This window comes from Camelus ferus, chromosome 16 (assembly GCF_009834535.1).
Source record: "Camelus ferus isolate YT-003-E chromosome 16, BCGSAC_Cfer_1.0, whole genome shotgun sequence".
In the NCBI taxonomy this organism is placed as follows: Eukaryota; Metazoa; Chordata; class Mammalia; order Artiodactyla; family Camelidae; genus Camelus; species Camelus ferus.
Genome location: NC_045711.1, coordinates 37,901,022 through 37,921,250, shown reverse-complemented (window position 1 = coordinate 37,921,250; position 20,229 = coordinate 37,901,022). Strand labels below are relative to the sequence as shown.

At 50.5% G+C, this 20,229-nt stretch overlaps 1 protein-coding gene and 1 pseudogene across 1 annotated transcript; both read right to left on the bottom strand.

The window, feature by feature from the left end:
* Positions 1 to 6,188: 6,188 nt before the first annotated feature.
* On the bottom strand, positions 6,189 to 16,728 carry CCDC92B (coiled-coil domain containing 92B). The gene is made up of 3 exons (XM_032457447.1): positions 16,599 to 16,728; positions 12,456 to 12,503; positions 6,189 to 10,087 (listed from the first exon to the last, which is right to left on the bottom strand). Exons 1-3 carry the CDS (start codon positions 16,726 to 16,728, stop codon positions 9,495 to 9,497), a joined length of 771 nt encoding a protein of 256 aa, XP_032313338.1. The 3' UTR covers positions 6,189 to 9,494.
* On the bottom strand, positions 13,040 to 13,179 carry LOC116656917 (annotated as a pseudogene).
* Positions 16,729 to 20,229: the final 3,501 nt, after the last annotated feature.

Below are 20,229 nucleotides of genomic sequence, written 5' to 3'. Positions count from 1 at the left end.
GCGCGCTGTGGCCTTTGACCCCCACCGCCGCTCCCTTGCCCCGCCCTCGCACCCGGCCCTGCCCACAGGGGCCCGCGAGGGACAAAATGAGCTGCGCCTCTTTCGCCGTCTCCAAACGCGGTAACTTTCCCGAACGCCTTAAAGGGAACGTACCCTGGCTCCGGCGAGAGCGTGGCTTCGGGCTCCCTCGAGGGGCGGAGCTACGGAGAAACGCTCTTGCTATTCGCCGCCCGTCGGGCGGGCGCCTTGACCTTGGGTGGAGACTCGTCTAGGACTCCTATTGCTTACCGTCCCTTCCCCCATTGGCTTCTATTGCAAATCTGCCAAATTACCACGCGGTCTCCAATCCGTTGCCTTGACCCCCAGTGCCCTCCTAACCTAGCTTGCGGTTTCCCTACGAATGGCTGGGGCTGGGGTGCGTCTGGCTCTTGAGGAGGTGGTGGAGAGTAGCCTGGGTCATGGTCAAGGTGGGGAAGTGGTGGGGGGAGGGGCGGTGGTGGCGGGTGGCTAATAGGGATGAAGTGTCAGAGGTGGACCCACCAAACTTTGTCCTGAGCCAAAACGGGCACCTCTCTGCCAGCAGCCTCGACACCTCCCACCAAATGAGTCCTCACGTCCGGGCTGATACATTATCCCCATTTTAGAAAGGAGGAAGCTAAGACCAAGGTCATACAGAGAGCAAGAATTTAGTGGGCCAGGCTGAATCCACAGCCTTAACAGTTTACCATAGTTCCTGTTTTCAGATGTTTGGGGCCTAGTGGGGACTGAGAAGTGAAGTCAGAGAATGCTGCCCAGGTGACATTTTACTAGGTCTTGCCAGTGAGCTGAAGTTCTCCAAGCGAAGAGAATGGGAGGTTCTTCTGTGCATAGGCCCAGGAAGCCATTGGGAAGCACTTAAGGACTATTCCAGAAACTAATGGAAATTGGGAAGCTGAAGCTGCAGAGGTGGGCTGGGGCGAGCCTAGGACCTCATAAAAATTGCAAAGGAAAGTGGACTTTGTCCTGGAGTACAGGTAATGAGAAGGGAAACCAGTGAATGGCTTTAATTAAGCATTAAGGCAGGAGGAAGGGAGGTGAAAAATGCTCTGTCTACTGTGTGGGGAATAAGAAGGACTGAGTTAGACTAGGGGGAGCTAAGTATGGACTATTGCACAAGAAGGCTGGAAATAAAAGTGAGACCTGACTACAGCCCACCACAGGGAAGATGGATAGTCGGGTGTTACATGAACCTAAAGTGAATTGGATTAGAAATCTGCATCCTACAACCTTTACCTTGTCCCTTTGTAACCTTGAGCAAGTCACTTGACTTTCACTCCACTGAAATAAAAACACCTGTCTAGCCTGTCACCTACCTGTTGGGAGGAGATAGTGGAACACTCACTCAGTGATTCACGCAGGCTTTAAGTGAAGTTTTCAAGAGCTCAGTGCAGCAGGAAGATCAGAGATGAACCAGACCCAGTCCCCACCAGGAGGTTTCAATCTGGTAGATGAAGAAAGATGCACAGAACAATCTCATGTCTAAGGCTGCAGAATAAAAGCCTTAAAGAAGGCTGTTCTGAGTCTACCAAGAAGGCAGTCAGGGAGGGCTTCTGGGAATAGGCTACTCTGAAGCTCTGAAGGATAAGGATTTTAATAAGCGAGTCAGAGGAATCATATGGGAAGACACAGGAGGGACTCTGGGAGTTTATTCACTCATTTATTTAACTTTTTAAACTTTTTAATTTTATTTAGAGTTTTGAATATAATCACATCGTTCAAATTTCAAAAAGCATAAAAGGGTGTACAATGAATCTCTCACCTGCCCCCAGCCACCTAGTTTCCCTTCCCAGGGAGTTTCTCTTCCCACCAAGATTACCAGTACTTTTATATTCTTCTAGAGATAGCCTTTGCATATAAGACAGTGTGTATATATATATATATTTTTTCCTTTAGTTACAAAATAGTAACACACTGTACCTGCTATTTTTTACCCTGATTTTTTTTACTTACCAATATATTCTGGAGATTGTTCCATGTCAGTACACAAACAGCTTTCTCATTCCATTTTATGGCTGGATATATTCCATCGTGTTGTTGTGCCATAATGCTTTTAACTAGTCTCTCAAACTGATGGGTACTTAGTATGTATCCATGAAAATCAAGGAATTTGGAGAATTGCACCCAGTCCAGTGTAGCTGAAGTTGGAAGCCCCCTCCATGTTGGTACCACTGTTCAAAACCAGACGCATAGCTCAGTTTTAACACTGTGAACAGCAAGCTGGGGGATGGGGAAATAGATACACACAAAAAGCATCCTCCTTTGACCACTTTCTCTATAGTCTGGTGGTCCAATCACATATTAAACAGACTATTTCTTACTTTTAAGCTGCCTCCACCAATGTCTTTTCACCATAGTCTTAACAGCAACTACTTCCACCACTTTCCCCAACTGTTTTCACCATTACCTCTATGTTGTGCTGTGGTTAAGGTGACCGTATGATTTATCATGCAAATCAGGACACTTTTGAGAGTGAAAGTTGGCCCTATTTATAATGACATTGGGACAATAGGCATAAACCGAGACTGTCTGGGCCAAATGGGGATGTCTGGTTCTCAGGTGAGGAGTATAGCAGCTAGACTGGGGGACTTCCTGAAGGCGAGGACCATACCTTATTTATCTGGACATCCCCAGCATCTCCCCAGAGCCTGATGCATCGCAGGTGCTTAATGCTCATCAGTTGGTTGAATGGATGACCCAAGTGTAGGCAGAGCCAAGCTGTCCTTTTGAGGCTTCCACAGGGTTTCACCTTCGACCTCCATTGTTATATACAATACCTGGTCTTTCCTTGCAGATACTCCTTTTGTGTACTGTATGCTTTGACCTTTGTATCCAGAGCTTCAGATCATTTCCATGATGCCTGGCTGAGACCCACCAGATTGAGCCCTGGAGAGGTACCAGCCTGTACCATGCCCTACCTTCCTCCTATATCCTCCTCATGGTCAGGGTCTGTGAGTGCCTACTGATCATTCAGGGTGCAGGTGACCAGTCTGTCCAGGGGCCTAGTGACTATGCAGTCCCAGCAGCAGCCTGAGAACCTGCAACTTGGCTTCTGTGGATCCCCTCCCCTTTCCCTAGCAGGCTTCTGTCACGCACGCAGTCCCTAACCTCGGGGCTGTCTGGGTGGCACTCCCCGTCTTTACAGCCCCTGGGGAATGATGCTAAATAAGTATAAAGGGAAGTTTATCAAGGCTGAGACCTACATAACCTACATAATTAGCCTGCTTAAAGCCTCCCACCTCCCTAATTATTGTTATGGTGGATGCACCCACTCAGCTGGGCATTCCTATTTCCGCCCTCCTTTTCAGAGTTCCCCAGGGTAGGAGAGGTGAGTGGGAACCCAAACCCCCTGGATGGTAGGAGGGAGTCCCCTATATCAATGGCCTGACTGGAGGAACCCATAAGAGAGTAAATGCTCCACCTCTTTCAATCTAAATTTGTGTAGACAGAACTGCCAGGAGGGAAGGGGTGACAGCGAGACTCCCTGGGCCGCAGCCTCCCCATCTATAAAATGAAGAGGTTGCACAAATGATCTCTGAGTTTTCTTGTGCTTGGCATGCACAAGGCCCTGCACTGTGACTCTGGGCTGGGCCCAGCCAGCTGGGACCCCAGGGTCTGTGGGAGGACCCTCAGGCAAATCCCTCTCTCTCTTCCCCTTTTTCTCTCCTTTTTCTGACTTGAACATGAAACCCCAGAGTCCTGGGTAGATATTTACCCAGGGCTGGGCCTTCCCTTCCCTAACTGCCTGGCGAGACAGAAGGCCAGGAACAAGCAGAGGCCAGGGCCATACTTCCTGGGCCAGTTACCGGTCTGGTCCCAGCTCATCCTGGGCTCAAACCTGATCCTCAGAAGCTGGAGCAAGGGACTGAGATGGGACAGTGAGGGCCTGCCTGTCTCCTCTATCTGGACACACCTGGGTAGGAATCAATATGCAGGTTGAACCAACCAGGGATTAAAAAACCAAAAAATCCAGAAAGTTCCAAAAAGCAAAACTTGAATTTGCAACACTGGCAACTATTTATATAGCATTTACATTGTATTTGCAGATATTTACATAACATTTACATTGTATTTACAACTATTTACATGGCATTCACATTGTATTAGGAAAGTTTAGTAATCTAGAGAAGATTTAAAGTATACAGGAGAGTGTACATAGGTTATATGCAAATACTATGCCATTTTATATAAGGGACTTGAGCATTGGATTTTGATATCTGTGTGGGTGGGTGGGGTGTGGAGGGGTCTTGGAACAAATCCCCCACAGATACCAAAGGACAACTGTATGTGACTTCAAGTCTATCTCCATTCTTGACTCCTTCACTATGTGACCTTGAACAAGTCACTTACCTTTTCTCAATGCCAACTTCTGTGGGAGAAGCATCTTGGGAAAAGAGGCGGGAGCCATCCCAGGTCTACAAAATCAAGCTCAGATACCATTGTGTCTGTTCAACTGCTTCCTAGTCCTGGCAGCTGGAAGTGGTCACTCTTTCCCTTGAGCTCTGCAAATATTTTAATCAATGTACATTATTAGTTGGGGCCCACTTGTTTCTCCCCCACTGACTGTTTTCTCTTGGACATTGTCAGGACTCGTGGGGTTAGCAAGGCACTAAAACCCAACTCAAAATGGCTTTTAAAAGTATGTCATGGAGAGAGGGTATAGCTCAAGTGGTAGAGTGAATGCTTAACATGCATGAGGTCCTGGGTTCAATTCCCAGTACCTCCTCCAAATACAAATAAATAAATAAACTAAATTACCTCCTCCTCATAAAAAAAAAAAAAAGAAATAAAGAAATAAAAGTGTGTCACAGATTGGAGGAGACGAACGAAAAATAACTAAATGCAATGGGACCCTGGATAGGCTCCTGGAAGGACCCTAGTGGAAAACCTGATGAAATTCAAATAAGGTCTGTGGTTTAGTTAACAGCCATGTACGAATGTTCATTTCTTGGTTTGGATAATTGTACTATGATAAATTCAGATGTTAACATAGGAGAAGCTGGGTGAGAGAACTCTGTATTATTATTACAACTTTTCTTCAAATCTAAATTTAGTTAAAAAATAAAAGTAGAAAAGCCCCACAAATTAATGCTGACCATTTAAAAACAAAAGTGGGAGAGGGGCTTATTGGGTTGTACAACTGAAAAGGGCAAAGGTATATGGGCTACAGGTATAGCTAGATCCAGGCAGCTTAATTATCAGGAACTGTCTCCATCTCTCCTGGTGGTAGCAAAAGTCCTGCTAGATCTCCAGGCTGATATTCTGCCATTTTAGCAACCTAAGAATTTGTCCTTCAATAGTCCTGGTTGGTTCTCTGCTGCATCTCTAGCACCTAAGTTGGTCTGTTAAATGAATGGTTCCAGTAAAAGTGCTGACATGGATTCTCATTGAGTCAGGCTGAGTCACATGCCCATCTCCAACCCAATCAGTGTGACCTGCCTTACCTAGGTCACAAGGGCAGGGTCAGCTCCCCCAACACATGGACTGAGATGGAGAAGGCTGTTGCCCAAAAGGAAGTGATGGGTCCTATTATCAGAAGAAATGTTGCAGGCAAAACCAATCTATCCCCTGCATCCTTAGAATGCAGAGCTGCTGCTTTTTCTCCTAGAGCCATCCACAACACAGACCTACACTGAAAATGTATAAGCTTGAAGGTGCTGGGTATGCTGAGCTCCCAAACTGCAGTCCCAGGACAGCCCTCATTAGTAGAAGATAAGATTAGGGCTCTTCTCTGATGGAGGTGGGTGTCAGAGAAGGAGAACCAGCATGGCCAAAGATGCCCAGAATCCCAGATTCCTTCTGGGCCAGAACAACGTGCAATTTCAGGCATGGAGTCCTTCCAATCCATCCCTGCCAACCATAGCCAGGAGCCTTTGATCCAAGGTTTTGTTTGTTCATTTGCGTTTTGGTGGCAGGGAGAGAGGGGTAGGGCTAGCCTGAGCCTCAGGACATCTCAGATGAAAGCCTTGTGCCTTATGTGAGGAATAGCGACTGAGGGGACTCCAGAGTATCAGCTCCCAGTCTCACCCAACCCACTGGCTAACTCCCAAACCATTCTCGGTCTCCTCCACATCCTCTCCACGGACCTGCAGGGATGGAGGGTGAGTGCGGGGCGGGTGGGGGACAGAGTGCCCACAGAGAAAAAGTCTGACTTGTGTTTTTCGATATTTTATTAAGAATAAGGCATATGACAGTCACCCCTAAAGCACAGGGCTCTATTTCTGTGGGTGAGTGAATACACTCTGAAAAGCATTGGATTAAAAAGCGCAGCCAACAGAGAACTTGGAGCAGAATTCCTCTGCCGTGCCCATGGGGCTCCTGCCAGGTGCTTCTGCAGCCTTGCATGTCCCACATTCAAGGTTGGCACCTCAGCAAGAGGATGCTGAGAGATCCCCAGCTCCCCACAATGAGGAGATGCTGCTCCACCCCCTCTTGGCCTTCTTCTTTTCCACCAGGGAGGCCTCTCTTCTGCTGCTTGTTTGGGGAAGGGCTACCCCATTTCAGCCCTGGGCTGGTTCCCCAAACTGCCAGCCACTGTGGGTGGGATATGGGGGAGCGGGGTAGAGAGCCTCATGCTGCATTGCCTGTGGGTCCCTGGCTGGCTTCTGGAACCTGGAGAGGTCGCCACTTGAAGCTCTCCTTCTTGACTCCAACTAGGGCCCCTGAGTGTCCATGTCAACCCGCCCCTCTCCCCATAGGGATTCTGCAGCAGAGGAGAGGGGAGAGGTGGGGAGGAGAAACAATCCTTTCCCTTCTAGTCACCCAAAGGTTTCAGGGGCTCATGGGAAGGGGTCTTTCCTTTGGCAGGGTGGAGCCCCCATGCCAGGAAAGGGGGAGGGCCAGAAGCTGAGGGTAAGGCTGAGGAGTTTTGGAGCACTGAGGTCAAGGGCAGGCTGCTGACTCCCAGTCTTAGTCTGCTGCACTGAGGGTTCTGTTCCAAACCCAGGGGCAGATGGGAGGAGGAAAGTCTCTTGTCCATTATTTCCAGGAGAGGCATGGGGAAGGGGAATTGGAACCCTGTATCTGCTTTGGCCCCTCCTCCAGCTTGGGGGAGGGCTGGCTGCCTTACTTCCTTTCCCAGAGACCCCAACAACTTAGCTGAGAGTCAGCAAGTCAGCACTCAGGACCTTTCATCTGGAGGATCTCCAAGCACACCCCACAAACAATTAAGTGTCATCATCTCTGATTGCTGGAAGAGAACCAGGAGGTGGGAGGTGTTGATAGGGTCACTTAGGGAGAGACAGGCAGGCCACCGGAAGATCCATGGGGTCTGCGGGGGGTGGGGGTGGGGCCCAGTCAGCCACCTTAGGTACTCAGGAGGAAAGAGGGAAGAGGGCTATTGCTATAGAGCTGGGGGAGGCCAGGCAGGCATAGCTATGGCTTTTAGTGGGTGGGTGGGTGGATAAAGTACTTCACCATCTCTTTAGAAGAACTGACATAACAAAGTCACCCTGTTCACCCCAAAAGTATGATTGCAGAAGATAAGGGTCTGGGTGGGTGCCTCCAGAAAGACCGCCTTTCCCTCCTTCCCACAGTCCTCTGGGCCCCTTCAAGTGAGTGCAACCAAGAACGGACAGAGGCTTCCTCACTCAGACACGTTCTGAAAGGGAGGGCTATAGGTTGAGGGATAGAGTGAGTCACCCACATTTGAGGGGAGACAGAGGGCAGAGGCACAACCACAGAGACTGGGTGGGTGGGGAGGGCAGAGGCGGGAGCAGGCAGAGCAAGGATCCTAGGCCACTACTGTGGCCCAAGTGAAGCTGGACAGCACTGTCTGTCCCAAGGATGCCCACACCTTGGCTGCTGGCCTTCCAGTGGCTGCACACCTAGACCAGGCCTGGTTATTGCTCAGTGGTCCCAGGGGTTCTGGGTGCGGTCAGCTGGGAGGGCCCTGCATGTTTGGGTGGGTGGGGAGTGTGCTTGCCAGTTTCCTGCTCCCTCTAACATACACAGTGAAAGAGGGTAAAATTAGGTATCTATCCGCCCTCTTCTTCGTGGGGCCATGATGGGAAAAGGGTTCATCACCCCTAAAGACCTCCGGGATCCCTGGGTGACAAACAGAAGGCTTGGCCTCAGCCAAGGTCAGGACCTGCCAGGATGGGGTGTTTTGGAGTGAGGTAAAGGCCTCTCCCTGCCCCATGTCCTCCCTCGGCAGCCCCTGGAAGACCTCACAGGCACTTAGGACTTGATGCAGGACCGACAGAGGAGGGATGGCATGAGGCGGCAGGCTTCTAGGGGTTTGTCTTTCTAGGCTAGAGTCCGAAGTTGAACTTCCTGCCTCTGGTCGTGAGGGGGAGCTAGGGAGAAACGCGTTAGGAGGTGGGGTGGCCCTCTTCATTTCAACCCTCGCCAACCTAGACAGAGGGCACTGAGCACCCCGCCACTGTCAGGTCTGATAGGATTGGGGGTCTAACGTGGGTTCCCACCGTCCCCAGAGTTGAGTTTGATAGAGAGCAAACTCAACTCTCTATCAACAACCGCCACTTCCAAGAAGCCGGGCCCTTCTTCCCGCCTCTGGGTGCAGCCAGCTAATTAGGAAGCTGGGCAAAATTAGCACCAATAAACAGACCTAGGAAAACTCCCAGGGCAGCCTTCAAATTCCCAGCTACCTCCTGAAGGCAGTTTCTGCCTTTCCATAAGCCTGACCTGGCAGTCCGACTCCGGAGTGTCCCAGGAGTCTAAATATCTAGGTCGGCATCCTGGGGAAGAACTGAGCTGGAGACAGCTCTAGACCAGGATCTGCCACCAAACCCATTCTATAACCCTCTCCAAGGGTCTATGGGTGCTAACCTCTAGAAATTCAAACTTTCGTCAGTCCACACTTTCCCCACCAGAGGCTCTGGAGGAGGCGTCTTCTAAAGTGTTCCGTGCACACCAGTAAGGACCTATCAGTGGGATGGGGGAAAGAAGCGGCTTCCGAGGAAATGGTCCAGCCTCTAGTCCCCAGCCTGAGCCTTCCCTCGGAGGAAGGCTCGGCGGGAAGGGCAGCCGTGCGGGGCTGAGGGAGGCCGCAGCGGGAAGCTGGAAGGCCTAAGGATGCTAAGCGCCACTCTGGTTTCTTTCCGTAGGCCAGTCCAGCCTTCCCCCTCCTGCCAAACGATTGTCGGCTTCCCCGGGGTAGGGCGTGACCCTCGCCCCTTCCCCTCCCAGTGGCAGGGTGGGGACCTGAAAAGGATCAGTACTGCGAGTCCTCTCCCTGAAAAACCGTGCATTCGCTGGGCCCCGCGGAGGAGCTCCTCGGCGGCGGAAGGGGAGAACTCGAAGCTTCGGCCACGTCGGGAAATATAAAAGGAGGGGGCGGCTGGAAGGGATGAAGGAGCAGAGGTCGCCTCCGCCCCCCCCCCCCGGGGAGGGGCCTGGTCCCTTGGACCCCGGGACCCGCCTGGGCGGCCCGAGCTGTGTTCCAAGCCCGGGGCCGGGCCGGTCTTCCCCCGCTTTCCGCCCCGCCGACCCCGCACCTACTCGGGGTCCGCGGGCGCACTGGGAGGGCTGGGCGCGGCCGTAGGGTCGGCTTGGTCCGGGGGCTCCTGGGGAGGCGGCTGGCGCGGGCTGCGGCCGCTGGGCCGCGGGGGCCTCCGGGCGTAGAGGAAGAGCGCGGGGTCGGGCATGGCGTCGGGGTCGTCCGGGGCGCCGGCCGCGCGCTCCCAGGCGGCCCAGTCCCGGCCCGGGCCCTTGGCGGCGGCCTCGGCGGCAGGCGGGCGGCGGGCTCGCTGTGCACGCCGGCGGATCCGGGGCTCGGCGGCGGCGGCAGCGCCAGGCCCTGGTCGCGGAGTCTGCAGTTTCTGGCGCGCCGCGTGCAGCTGGCAGGAGAGGTAGGCGGCCGCCTCGGTGTGCTTCTGCAGCTCGGTGCCCAGCACGGTGGCGCGGTGGCTGCGGCGACGCAGCTCCTCCAGGAAGCGGCGCTCCTCCGCGCGCAGGCTGCAGCGCAGCGCCGACACCAGCGCCTCGCGCTGCGCCACCTCCCGCCGCAGCTCCGCGTTGGCCGCCGCCCGCGCCGCCAACTGCGACTCCAGCGCGCGGCACTTGCTCTCCAGCTCCCGGGACTCCAACTCTGGGAAGGGGAGAGGCGGGGAGAGTGAGGGTCCCCCCGCCTGGCCGGACCTGCAAAGCTCTCGGATCCTCGGGGCAAAGCCCCGCACCTCCTCGACTGCGTGTCCTGCTTGCTGCGCCCGCCCTCACTCCCCACGCGCCGGCTACGCGGCCCGTCTTTTCCCTCCTGGGGCCCTGGCGCCTGTCCTAGTCTCTGCTTGGCCACTTCTCTAACTCTTCAGTGCGAAGCCTTCCTTGACGATTTATTCACTCTACGACTTTTTGTTGTTGTTGCTGTTGAGCCCTGTGTGCACTGTGTTAGGCATTGTGGGTACGGTGGATACTAAAACATTTCTCCCAAAGCTCACAGCAACATAGTGGGAGAGGTATGGTACATAATAAAGAATGTGAGGCTGCATCTGTGACACGTGCCAATAGGACACTGTAACAAGAGACTGACCTAATCAGGGGAGGCTTCTCAGCAGAGGAGAGACTTGGGTAAGGATCTAACAGATGAGTAGGAGTTAAGTAGTGGACAGGGTAGAGAAGGGTGCTTTGGACAGAGGGTAGGACTTGTGCAAAAGCCTTGTGGCAGGAGAGACATACAATAACAAAGGACTGAAAACTGGAAGTGTGGGGAGGAAAGGGGAGTCAGTGTGCTGTGAACCTAGTTTCTTTCACAGAGAGAGCATTTATTACATTTTGTGATTTTTTTTTTTCTTTTTAATTGTTTATTGTTTGCCTTTGCCCACTGCCTTGGGTTTCAACCCTGGATGTACATTGAAATCACCAAGAGAACTTTAAAAAATAGTTCCTAGACCGTACCGAAGACCAACTAAATCAGACTCTCTGGGATTGGACCTGGGAACTGGTACTTCTTAAATCTTCCCTGGTGATTTTATTTTTCTTTCTTTTTTCAACTTTTTTTCTTTCCCTGGTGATTCTAATGTACCCCCAGAGCTGAGGACCTCTGCCTCCTGGATCATATGCTCCATTTCAGCAGGGATCGTATCCCAGGATTGGCACATGTGAGTGAGTATGGGGACACCGGTAGCACAAAGGTGGCAAAAGGTAGGTAAAAGGTGACTCTGGAAAGGATATGAAAAGAAAAAGAGGACAAAGAAAGAGAGCTCTTAAGCCCACTGAGAGAGAAGATAAAATCCAGGACACTGGGGTAGTACCTTGAGCCCAAATGACCCCAAAAACCCTTTCAGAGGAAGAACAGTAGGTGGAATAAAAGCTACTATTGTCACAGAATGCTTCTGGCCTGGGGTCTGGGGTGTGTGTCCCCCTCCTCCAAGCACCTAGGCACCAAGAGGTTGCCCATGATCACCACTTAAAGAAGTGGGCAGTATTAGGTCCAAGTCCATAAGGATCTTTATGCATGAAAATACAAAGCAATTTGCAGGGCTCCTAACATTTTACCTTAACCTTAAACTTCCAGCCTTTCCCATGCCTAGCTCTTGGTCATGTAGCTGTTGATTATAAGCAGCACATCAGTATCCGGGAGTCCTTTCTTAAAACACTCCTGACCAAGAAAGACTATTTTTGTGATTCATTTTACTTCAAGCATTTCCAGAGTCCCTCTCCATGTCAGGTAACATGTCTTGCACTGGGAGACAATGGGTAATACCCAGTCCTAGTTTTGAGAGATTGTATAATCTGGAGATTAAGATCTCAACCATGCAACCCCCTGATTTGAAAAAATTAATTATGGCAAGAAGCCAAATAACCAAATTTACCATCTTAACAAGTGTTAAGTGTACAGTAGTGTCAATAAACTCATTTTTGTGCAACAGATCTCTAGAAATTTTTCATCTTGCAAAACTGAAACCCTCTACCCATTGAACACCATCTCCCCACCCCACTCCCCATTTTATGGGTGAAGTAATAATCTGTAAACAAATGCTTTAGTAGAATTGTTACAATGGCAAGAAGTCATGCTTTTGTAAAATGAAGAATTTGCTTATGTGCACGTGGCTCTTTTCTTCTCCTCTAGGCTAAGTTCCTTGGAGTCAAGGACCCCATAGTGCCATCTTGTTGCATCTTGACACTCACAGTGACCATGAGAAGGATAAGAAGTACTGGGGAGGTGGGCCACAGAAAGGAATGAAGTCAACCACATGGACTTTCTGGACACCATCTTCCTGCTTTCATTTTCCCACTTTGGACAGAGACATGGATACAGGGCACTATGTATGGTGGCACAGGTTGTTCACTGCACAAGGTCACCCAGCTGAGTGGGCAAGTGGGGCTGATATCCTGTACTCACTCAACAAGCTGAGGAGTGCCTGCCCCAAGTCAGGGCTAGGTATGGAGAAGGCTTGGGTCCTGCTAAGTGGTGGGGAAAAGGTGACCTGTGGGTGCTTCCCCACCAGTTGTCCTCTTACCTTGCTGGTGAGATTGGGCCTCTCTTATCTCCAGGTCATGGGTCAATTCTGCAGGGAGAGATAAGAAAAGGCAATTCTGTGTAGATTAGAGACAGAGAGAGAGAGAGTGAGAGAGTATATGTGTGAAATCAGGCAATCACAGGCCAGTAAAAGTGGCAATAAGGATCCTTAGAAACTGTCTAAACCACCCCCCATACCTGCTTTACTGCAGCCCAGAGAGGGGAAGAGACGAAAGGAGGTGTCAGAGACAGCCTGAGCCTGATCTGCCTGATTCAAAGCCCAGAGATCTTTCCAGTGTAAGCTCTGTGGCCTGGATTTGGAGGTTAGTTCAACCCGTGTAGGACTGGGGAGCCTGGTTTGCTTTGGGGGCCCAGGGCACAGACCCTTCTGTTGTTTAGTTGATGGATCTGGGAAGTCTGGCGTGTCCTGGGCTGCTTGGGGGCACTAACGGAGGATTCAGGGAGATGGCTATTTACCGATAGGACATGTGCATTTCACTGTTTCCACAGGCAGTACTTCTGTGCCTGTGCTCTTTTCTGAATAACAGCCCTGTCCCTTTCTTTTTTGTTTTTTGTTTTTTTTTCCAGGGGAAGATGTTAACCACCATCCCCCACTACCACACATTATGCAGTCAGGTTTCCCACATTTGGGGAAATAGCACATCTGGAGTAAAATGGATAAGATTTACTTTGTGATCGTAGTATCTCCCCTGTCAGGTAAGTGCAGCTCTGTCCCTTTCTAAACCCTGGTTCTGCTGCATTCTACAGGGCAGGGAGAGGGGCTTCAAGGAGGACAGCGCCACCTGGTGCAGCCAAGCCTGTAAGGCTCTCGGCTTGGCGCTGAGGGGGTGGGGTGGGGCAGCCAAGGGGTCTGCCAAGGGCACTGGGGCAGGAGCAGTTTCCTCCTGTGCTGGCAGCCCTGTCCCCACCCTCTGCCTGCCCACCCTCCGGGACCCCACCCTTTAGAGCCCCACCCCTCAGCCAGCTGGATTTGATCATTTTTCCAACCCCATTCCCCCAACTCCAATGTGGCTCAAGGGCTGGGAGAGGGCAAGGAAGGAGCCCAGGAGCCACAGCTGCCTATGCCAGAGGGTACCTGCTCAGGAGCACCTGTGTGTACCTGCAGGGATGCAGTCTGGGGCCCAAAGGGAGAGGGTGTGAACCTGGGGTGGGGGAAGGTAGCAGATCTCTGGGTCCACTGCCCAGTAGCACCAACAGAGAGAGACTCACCTGTGGTCCCTCTGCCCGCCCCTCCTCACTGCCCTCACCGGGCTCTTCTGGAGACTTGGGGCTTTGCTGGAGGTGCCTTCCTTGGGGAGACCAACTGTTGCCAGGAGACAGAAAGCCCAGAGTGCCTGGGCCTTTTGCTGTGACCGGAGCCTGAACCTCTTCCCTGGGGCCCCTGGGAGGACTCTGATGCCTCTACCCAACAGGGCTTCCTGGGGCCAACTTGGCCCCTCCTCCAAGGCCCTGTGATGTAGCCCAAGGGGCCCTTGACTCAATTGGGGGATGTAGCCAAAGGGACTTTGGCTCTGTCACTAACTGCCTATAGGCTTGTTTCTCCTTAGCCCTTAACCCCAGGAGTTGGGGGCTGGTGGGGGACACACAGTCCTAGCTAGGCTCCACTCCTCCGTCCATCAAATCTCCCTGCCCATATTCTGGCCAGAGTCCCCATAGTTTAGATGAGTATGCTGTCAGGTCAGATACACTGTGTGACCTTGGGCCAGTGACAGCACCTCTCTGAGCCTCAGCATCTCATTTGTGAAATGGGAACAAGGTTGCATTTGCCTCACAAGGGGTTGTTGCTAAGATTAAATGAGAGAAAATAAGTAAGGGCTCTGTCTAGGGTTGATTCAGTGCTGAACACGTGTAGGCAGCTCTTGTTTTCATCCCAGCCACCTCCCCAACCAGAACACAGCCACCCACCTTTTAAGCCTTTCATTTTGAATTGTCACCCCTTTGCTGGCAGGCTCCTCCTGAAGCCCTGCCCCCTTGTTTTCTATACCTACCCTTCCCCTTTCTCATCCCCTTCCCAGCCTTTGGGTCCCTCTTTAATTTCTCTCTCTTTTTTGTTTGTTTGGTGGGGAAGTAATTAGGTTTATTTATTTATGTATTCATTTTAATTGAACCCAGGACCTCATGCATGCTAAGCATGCACTCTACCACTGAGCTATATCCACCCTCCTTGTTTTTTTAAATTGACATATAGTTGATTTTCAATGCTGTGTTAGTTTCTGGTGTACAGCATAGTGATTCAGTCATATAATATATACACACACATATTCTTTTTCATTGATTTAAAAAAAAAATCTTCTCCTTTGTTCTGCTCTCTTTTCCTCCTCACTCCCCCACCCCTTGGAGACAGGGCCTTATTCAGTCATTTTAGCCCCAAGAGAGGCTGTTCCAGGCCAGCCCAGAGTTATTTTTATCTCCTTAATCAATAACCAAGAGGCTGCAGGCCCAGATCAGTCTGAGAAAGGTGGTGGGAGCCAAGGGCCCTGTGCTCCTGCTTCTTACACTTTCTTGGGATCCTAGCCTGTGTCCTGAGTGGAAGGACCCAGGTCTTCAGAATTCAGGTGAAGCAAAAAGAAATTAGAGGAAGAGATATAGGGCCTTAGAGTTCACTCGTCTCAATTTCCCTTTAATGTTGTTGTTGCAATGAAGTGGCATCAGGCAGGGGTGAGTCGGTATGGGCCATCCCTGCCCACCCCCCTGCCCCGGCTGGCCTCTGCTGCCAGCCAGGCTCTGGGGAAGATGGCAGGGAGCCTGGCCTTGGAATGTGGCAGCTGAACTTGTGTATGGAGCCAGAGAGGGCTGAGAGCCAGGACTGCCAGCATCTTGTGCTATAGAGTGAGAAGCCAGGCAGGTCACTCAAACCCTCTGAGTGGCCTCAGAAAACTCAGTTTTTCTCTGGGGAATGGGGAGAATTCCATGAACAGGGGATGGAAGAGAGGCAGCAATCTGAGCATACTGGGGAGAGAATACACATGTGCAAAGGGGAGTGTGGTGCTCTGGATTCTAATCCTGGATGTGATGCTAACATTATGACTCTCTCTCTCTCTCTGGGCCTCAGTTTACCTACTTGTACAATGAAGGAGTTGAGCCATTTCAGCTGAGACATTGAATGAATCATTGGCTCTAAAGCCTACACTGAGGCTCGGCCTGGGTAAGTATTTGGGCCAGAGCTAAGCCTCTGAGAGGGCCACACAGCAGAGGCCTGAGGTCCAAGAGTGGAGATCAGACATGTGATTTACATCATCCTTGGGGCTTCTCTCTGTCCTACTTACAGATCCAATTGGTTGCCAGGTACTTTCCTTCAGTCTGCCTTCCACTGGTCCTCCCTTTTCCATCTGCCTTCATTTCTCCCCAGACCTGTCACTAGTCTCCCTGCTTCCCTCTCCTACCAATTCATCTGCCATACAACTGCCAGATAGAGTTTCTTAATTTAGCACAATGCTGCTCAAAACCTATCAGTGGGCCCCACTACCCACTGAGGACAGGCCAGACTTCTCAGCTGTCCTGATATTGGTCAAGGTCTTCCATGGTCTGGCTCCAGCCGTTTCCCACCAGCGTTATCCAGTCAAATAGAATTTTTCATGAGCTTTTAGCTTCCTACCTTCTGAATGTTGCCATTCTGTTCCTATCATTTGGAAAGCTTTCTCCACCCTCATTGCCCTGTAATATCTGTAGGTCTAAATCTTACTCAGTGCTCAGGGAGTGGAAATGCTCCCACCTCTGGCAAGCGTGGGATGCCTGGTCCCCTCCTCCATCACCCACGCCTCAAGCTGGACATGATGTCAGCCCTCTTTATTTTTTGTGTGTCTTTATATTACCTGTTGCTGTGTCTTCCCCTTAGACTGAGGGCTTCTTAAAGCTAGGAGCTGCCTGATGAACATTTAGCAGAAAAGGACAGGAATCCCCAGAAATGGTTCCCAAGTGTCCCTCTGCTGCTGAACCAGAGCCCTTTGCCCTGAAACTTGTATTTCATTTCCCCAAGACTCAGTTTCCTCACCAAGAAAAAGGGGTGATAAACACCTGCCTGTTGGGAGGCTCAGAGAGGCTCATCATGGGCACGCCGTCAGAGATGTGCTAATGATGATGACAGTCGCCCCTTCCCCATCCTTCCCATCCATCCCGGCCTCACCTGAGCAGCGTTTCTGCAGCCTCAGGATTTCCAGGTGCAGGTCTCGCAACAAGGCCATCTGCTCTTTTTTCAGGAAGCTGATGTGGCGTTGCACACTCTGGATCTGATGCTCCAGGGACACGGTATCCATGGCAACCCACGCCTGGGCCCCACCTGCGGAGGATGACAAGGTGAACCCACATCTTCTAGGTCCATCTGCCCTGCCCACCTTCAGATTCCTTCAGTGGTCTCCTTCAGTCTGGGGTCCTGTTGTAGCAGGTAGGCGATTCCGCCACTGCAGTCATTTCCCCTGTATTTACTCACCAAAGCTTCGGGAACAACAGGTGTATTGACAAGAAGTATAATTATTCCCATTTAACAGATGATGAACCAGAGGCCCAGAGGGAAATGGCTTCTGTCCCTTGCCCTCATGTAATTTTAGCCTCTTCTGTTTCTCAGAGAGGAAAACAAATGGAGCAGCAAAGTCAGCAAAGAGAGACAGAGATCTGGGTTCTAGCCTGGTTCTTAACCAATATTCCTGCTCTCTGCTCTTGTGGAGCTCAGAGGGTGAAGAGGAGAGAATCAAACACATAAATAGGTGCATCAAACAAACAAACAACTAAGTTTACAGTTACCATCTATGATAAGTGCCATGAAATAAACTTGCAGGATAATGTGAAAGAATATAAGATGGGACCTATTTTAAATGTGAGGTTGGGGAAGGTCTCCTTGTGGACATGATTTTAGGCTGAGACTTTGTGGCAAGCAGAATTCCAAGGTGGTCCCTAAGATCCCCAACCCCTGATGTACATGCCCTCCTATATCACTCCCCTCTCCCGCACCCTGCCCTGCCTTAGATGTGGATGGGATTGCAAGTACTATGGATTTCACTCCTGTGATTAGGTTAGCTGACAAAGGTGAAGGATTTTGCAGATGCAACTAAGGTCTCCAATGAGTTGACTTTGAGTTCATCAAAAGGGAGATTCTGGGTGGGTCGGTTCAAAGGGCCCTTGCTGTAGGAAGAGCTCTGAAGCCTGAGAGAAATTTGGCTGCTGGCCCAGAAGGGGTAAACTGTCATGCGGGGAGAGCTTGTGGATAAAGCCACAGGCAAGGACCTGAGCGAGGCCTCTAGTAGCTGAGAATGGTCCCTGATTGACAGCTAGCAAGAAAATGGGGGCTCCAGTCCTACAGCTGCAAGGAAGCAAATTCTACCAACAACTTAAGGGATCTTGGAAGTGGCTCTTTCCCGAGTCTAGCTTTCAGAGGAGGATGCAGCCCTGCTTTGATTTTAGCCTTGTGAGACCCTGAGTGGAGGACCCAAGCAAAATGTGCCTGTCTCCTGAGCCTTGGAAACTGAGATAAAATTTATGTTGTTAGCCACTTAGTTTGTAGTAGTTTGTTATGCAGCAATAGAAAACTAATGCAAGAGGGGGAGGGTATAGCTGAATGGTAGAGTGCGTGCTTAGCATGCACAAGGTCCTGGGTTCAATCCCCAGTACCTCCATTAAAATAAATAAGTAAACCTAATTACCCTCTCAAAAAAAACCCCAAAACAAAACAAAACAAAAAAAGAAAACTAATACAGACTTGAAGGAGGGGTAGGAGTTAGTCAGAAGAGTAAAGGGAGGGGCATCCCAAACAGGAAACAGCATCTGTGAAGGCTCAGAGGTAGCGTAATCATGATAGCTTACATTTATTGAGTGCCCATGATGTGCCAAGCTTCGTACTAAGTGTTTTATGTGGTTTTTTTGAGGAACGGAGACCCTGCCACTGCTGGAGAAGGCTGAAGTGTAAGGTATTAGGGGAGAGTTGCAGGAAGTGAGGTTAGCAAGTGAAAGATCACACAGGGGCCTGTAAACCATGTTAATAATTTTGGATTAATACTAAATGAATTGGGAAGTTATTCAAGGCTTTTAAGCTGGAGATTGACATGAAATAATTTGCATTTTTAAAAGATCACTAGTTGTTGTGGGGAGGGCAGATTGGACGGGGCAGAGTGGATGCGGGGAGGTCAGCTGGGAGAGTGTGGCAGTGGTCAAGGTGAGCGATGATGAAGGCCTGGACCAGATGATAGAGGTGTAGATGGAAAGAAGTTCCAGGTGTATCTGGGGGTAGAATTGGCAGGATGGGGGATGGGTTGGACTGGATCATGATGATGGGGAAGGGCATGTCTAGGATGTGTCCCAGTTTTCCAGCTTGGGAATCTCAAGTATGAAGGCACATTTTCTGGATCTTTCCCCATTTCTTCATCGTTCACACTGGACCTCTTTCACATTGGCTCTCCTCTATAATCACTCCCTACATGATCTCATCCAGTCCCATGGCTGTAAATACTATTGATACTCTGATCTCTAAACTCATTCTCCTAACACCTCCACTTGAATGTCTAATAGGTCCCTCAAACTTATAAGTCTCAATACTGAGTTCTTACGATCCCTCCTACAAATCTGTTCATGCCCAGTGTTTGCCATCTTGATAAAGGGTACCTGGTTGCTCAGGCCAAAAACTTAGGAGTCATCTTTGATTCTATTCTTCATATTCCACAGCCAACCTGGCTGCAAATCCTGCTGTCTCTACCTTCAAAAAAAAATATCCTAAATCCAGTCATTCTCACTATCTCCATTGCAGTCACCCTAGTCCCAGCCACTAACATCCCTCTGGGGTAGCCCTGCAGTGGCCTGCTCACTGGCTTCTCACTTCCACTTTTGCCCCTCAACTTTCCACACAACCCCCAGAGTTCCTTTAGCAAATCTGATCCCATCTCCCCACCCTCCCACTCAAAACCCTCCTATCACCCTTAAAACCAAATCCAAAATTCTTATCAGACCCTACCCAATCGCCCCTGGCTCTGTCTGCCCTCAGCTCCCACTGTTCTCCCATTGCTGGCTCCACTCTGGCCTCTGCTTTCTCCTGAACTTTCCAAGCACACTCTAGCCTCAGGGACTTTGTATGTGCTGTTCCCTCTGCTAGGAATGTCCTCCTGGATACCCTCAGGGCCCATTCCCTCCCTTCTTTCAAGATCCTTCTCTGATTACCTGATTTAAAATAGAACCCTCTGTCACTCTCCACTCCCTTAATCTGCATTGTTTTTTTTTTCCCTGTGAATTTATCACCACAAGAATATATTGCATTGTTGTTAATTGTCTGTTTCCCCTGCCAGATGGTTGGCAACAGAAGATGGACTCTGTTTTGTTTCCTCCTGTTCCCTAGTACCTAGCACAGAATCTGGCAAATAGGAGCTACTCAGTAAATATCTGGAGGATGTACGAGTGAGTGACTATCTGGAGCTGGGGCAGACTGATGGAGAAGCAGATTTACAGAGAAGGTAAGTTGTAGCCTGAGACATGTTAGATTTGACATGCTCAGGAAACCTCAAACAAGGAGAAATAGATGTCAAGCAGACAGTCAGCATCCTGGTGCATAACTTGGGAGAAACAGGTTAGCTACCTCTATGCTGTTGTATATCTATGTTGGGATGTGTGTACCTGTGCACCTGTACGTATACTTGAGCCTGTGTGCATGCCTCAAGGAGTGCACATATGTGTGAGTGTGTGTGTTGGGTGGGGGTGGGGTGTGTTCCTGGCTTCTGTTACATCTATGTGTGTGCTGTGCATACACCTGGAGGATAAAGGCGTGTGGGCCTATGCTTAGG

Coding starts and splice junctions, on each gene's coding strand:
- CCDC92B (XM_032457447.1), bottom strand. CDS start 16,728: ATGGATACCGTGTCCCTGGAGCATCAGATCCAGAGTGTGCAACGCCAC. Junction 12,504..16,598: donor GCTGCAGAAACGCTGCTCAG/GTGAGGCCGGGA, acceptor CTCTCCCTGCAG/AATTGACCCATGACCTGGAG. Junction 10,088..12,455: donor GGCCCAATCTCACCAGCAAG/GTAAGAGGACAA, acceptor TCCCCTTCCCAG/AGTTGGAGTCCCGGGAGCTG.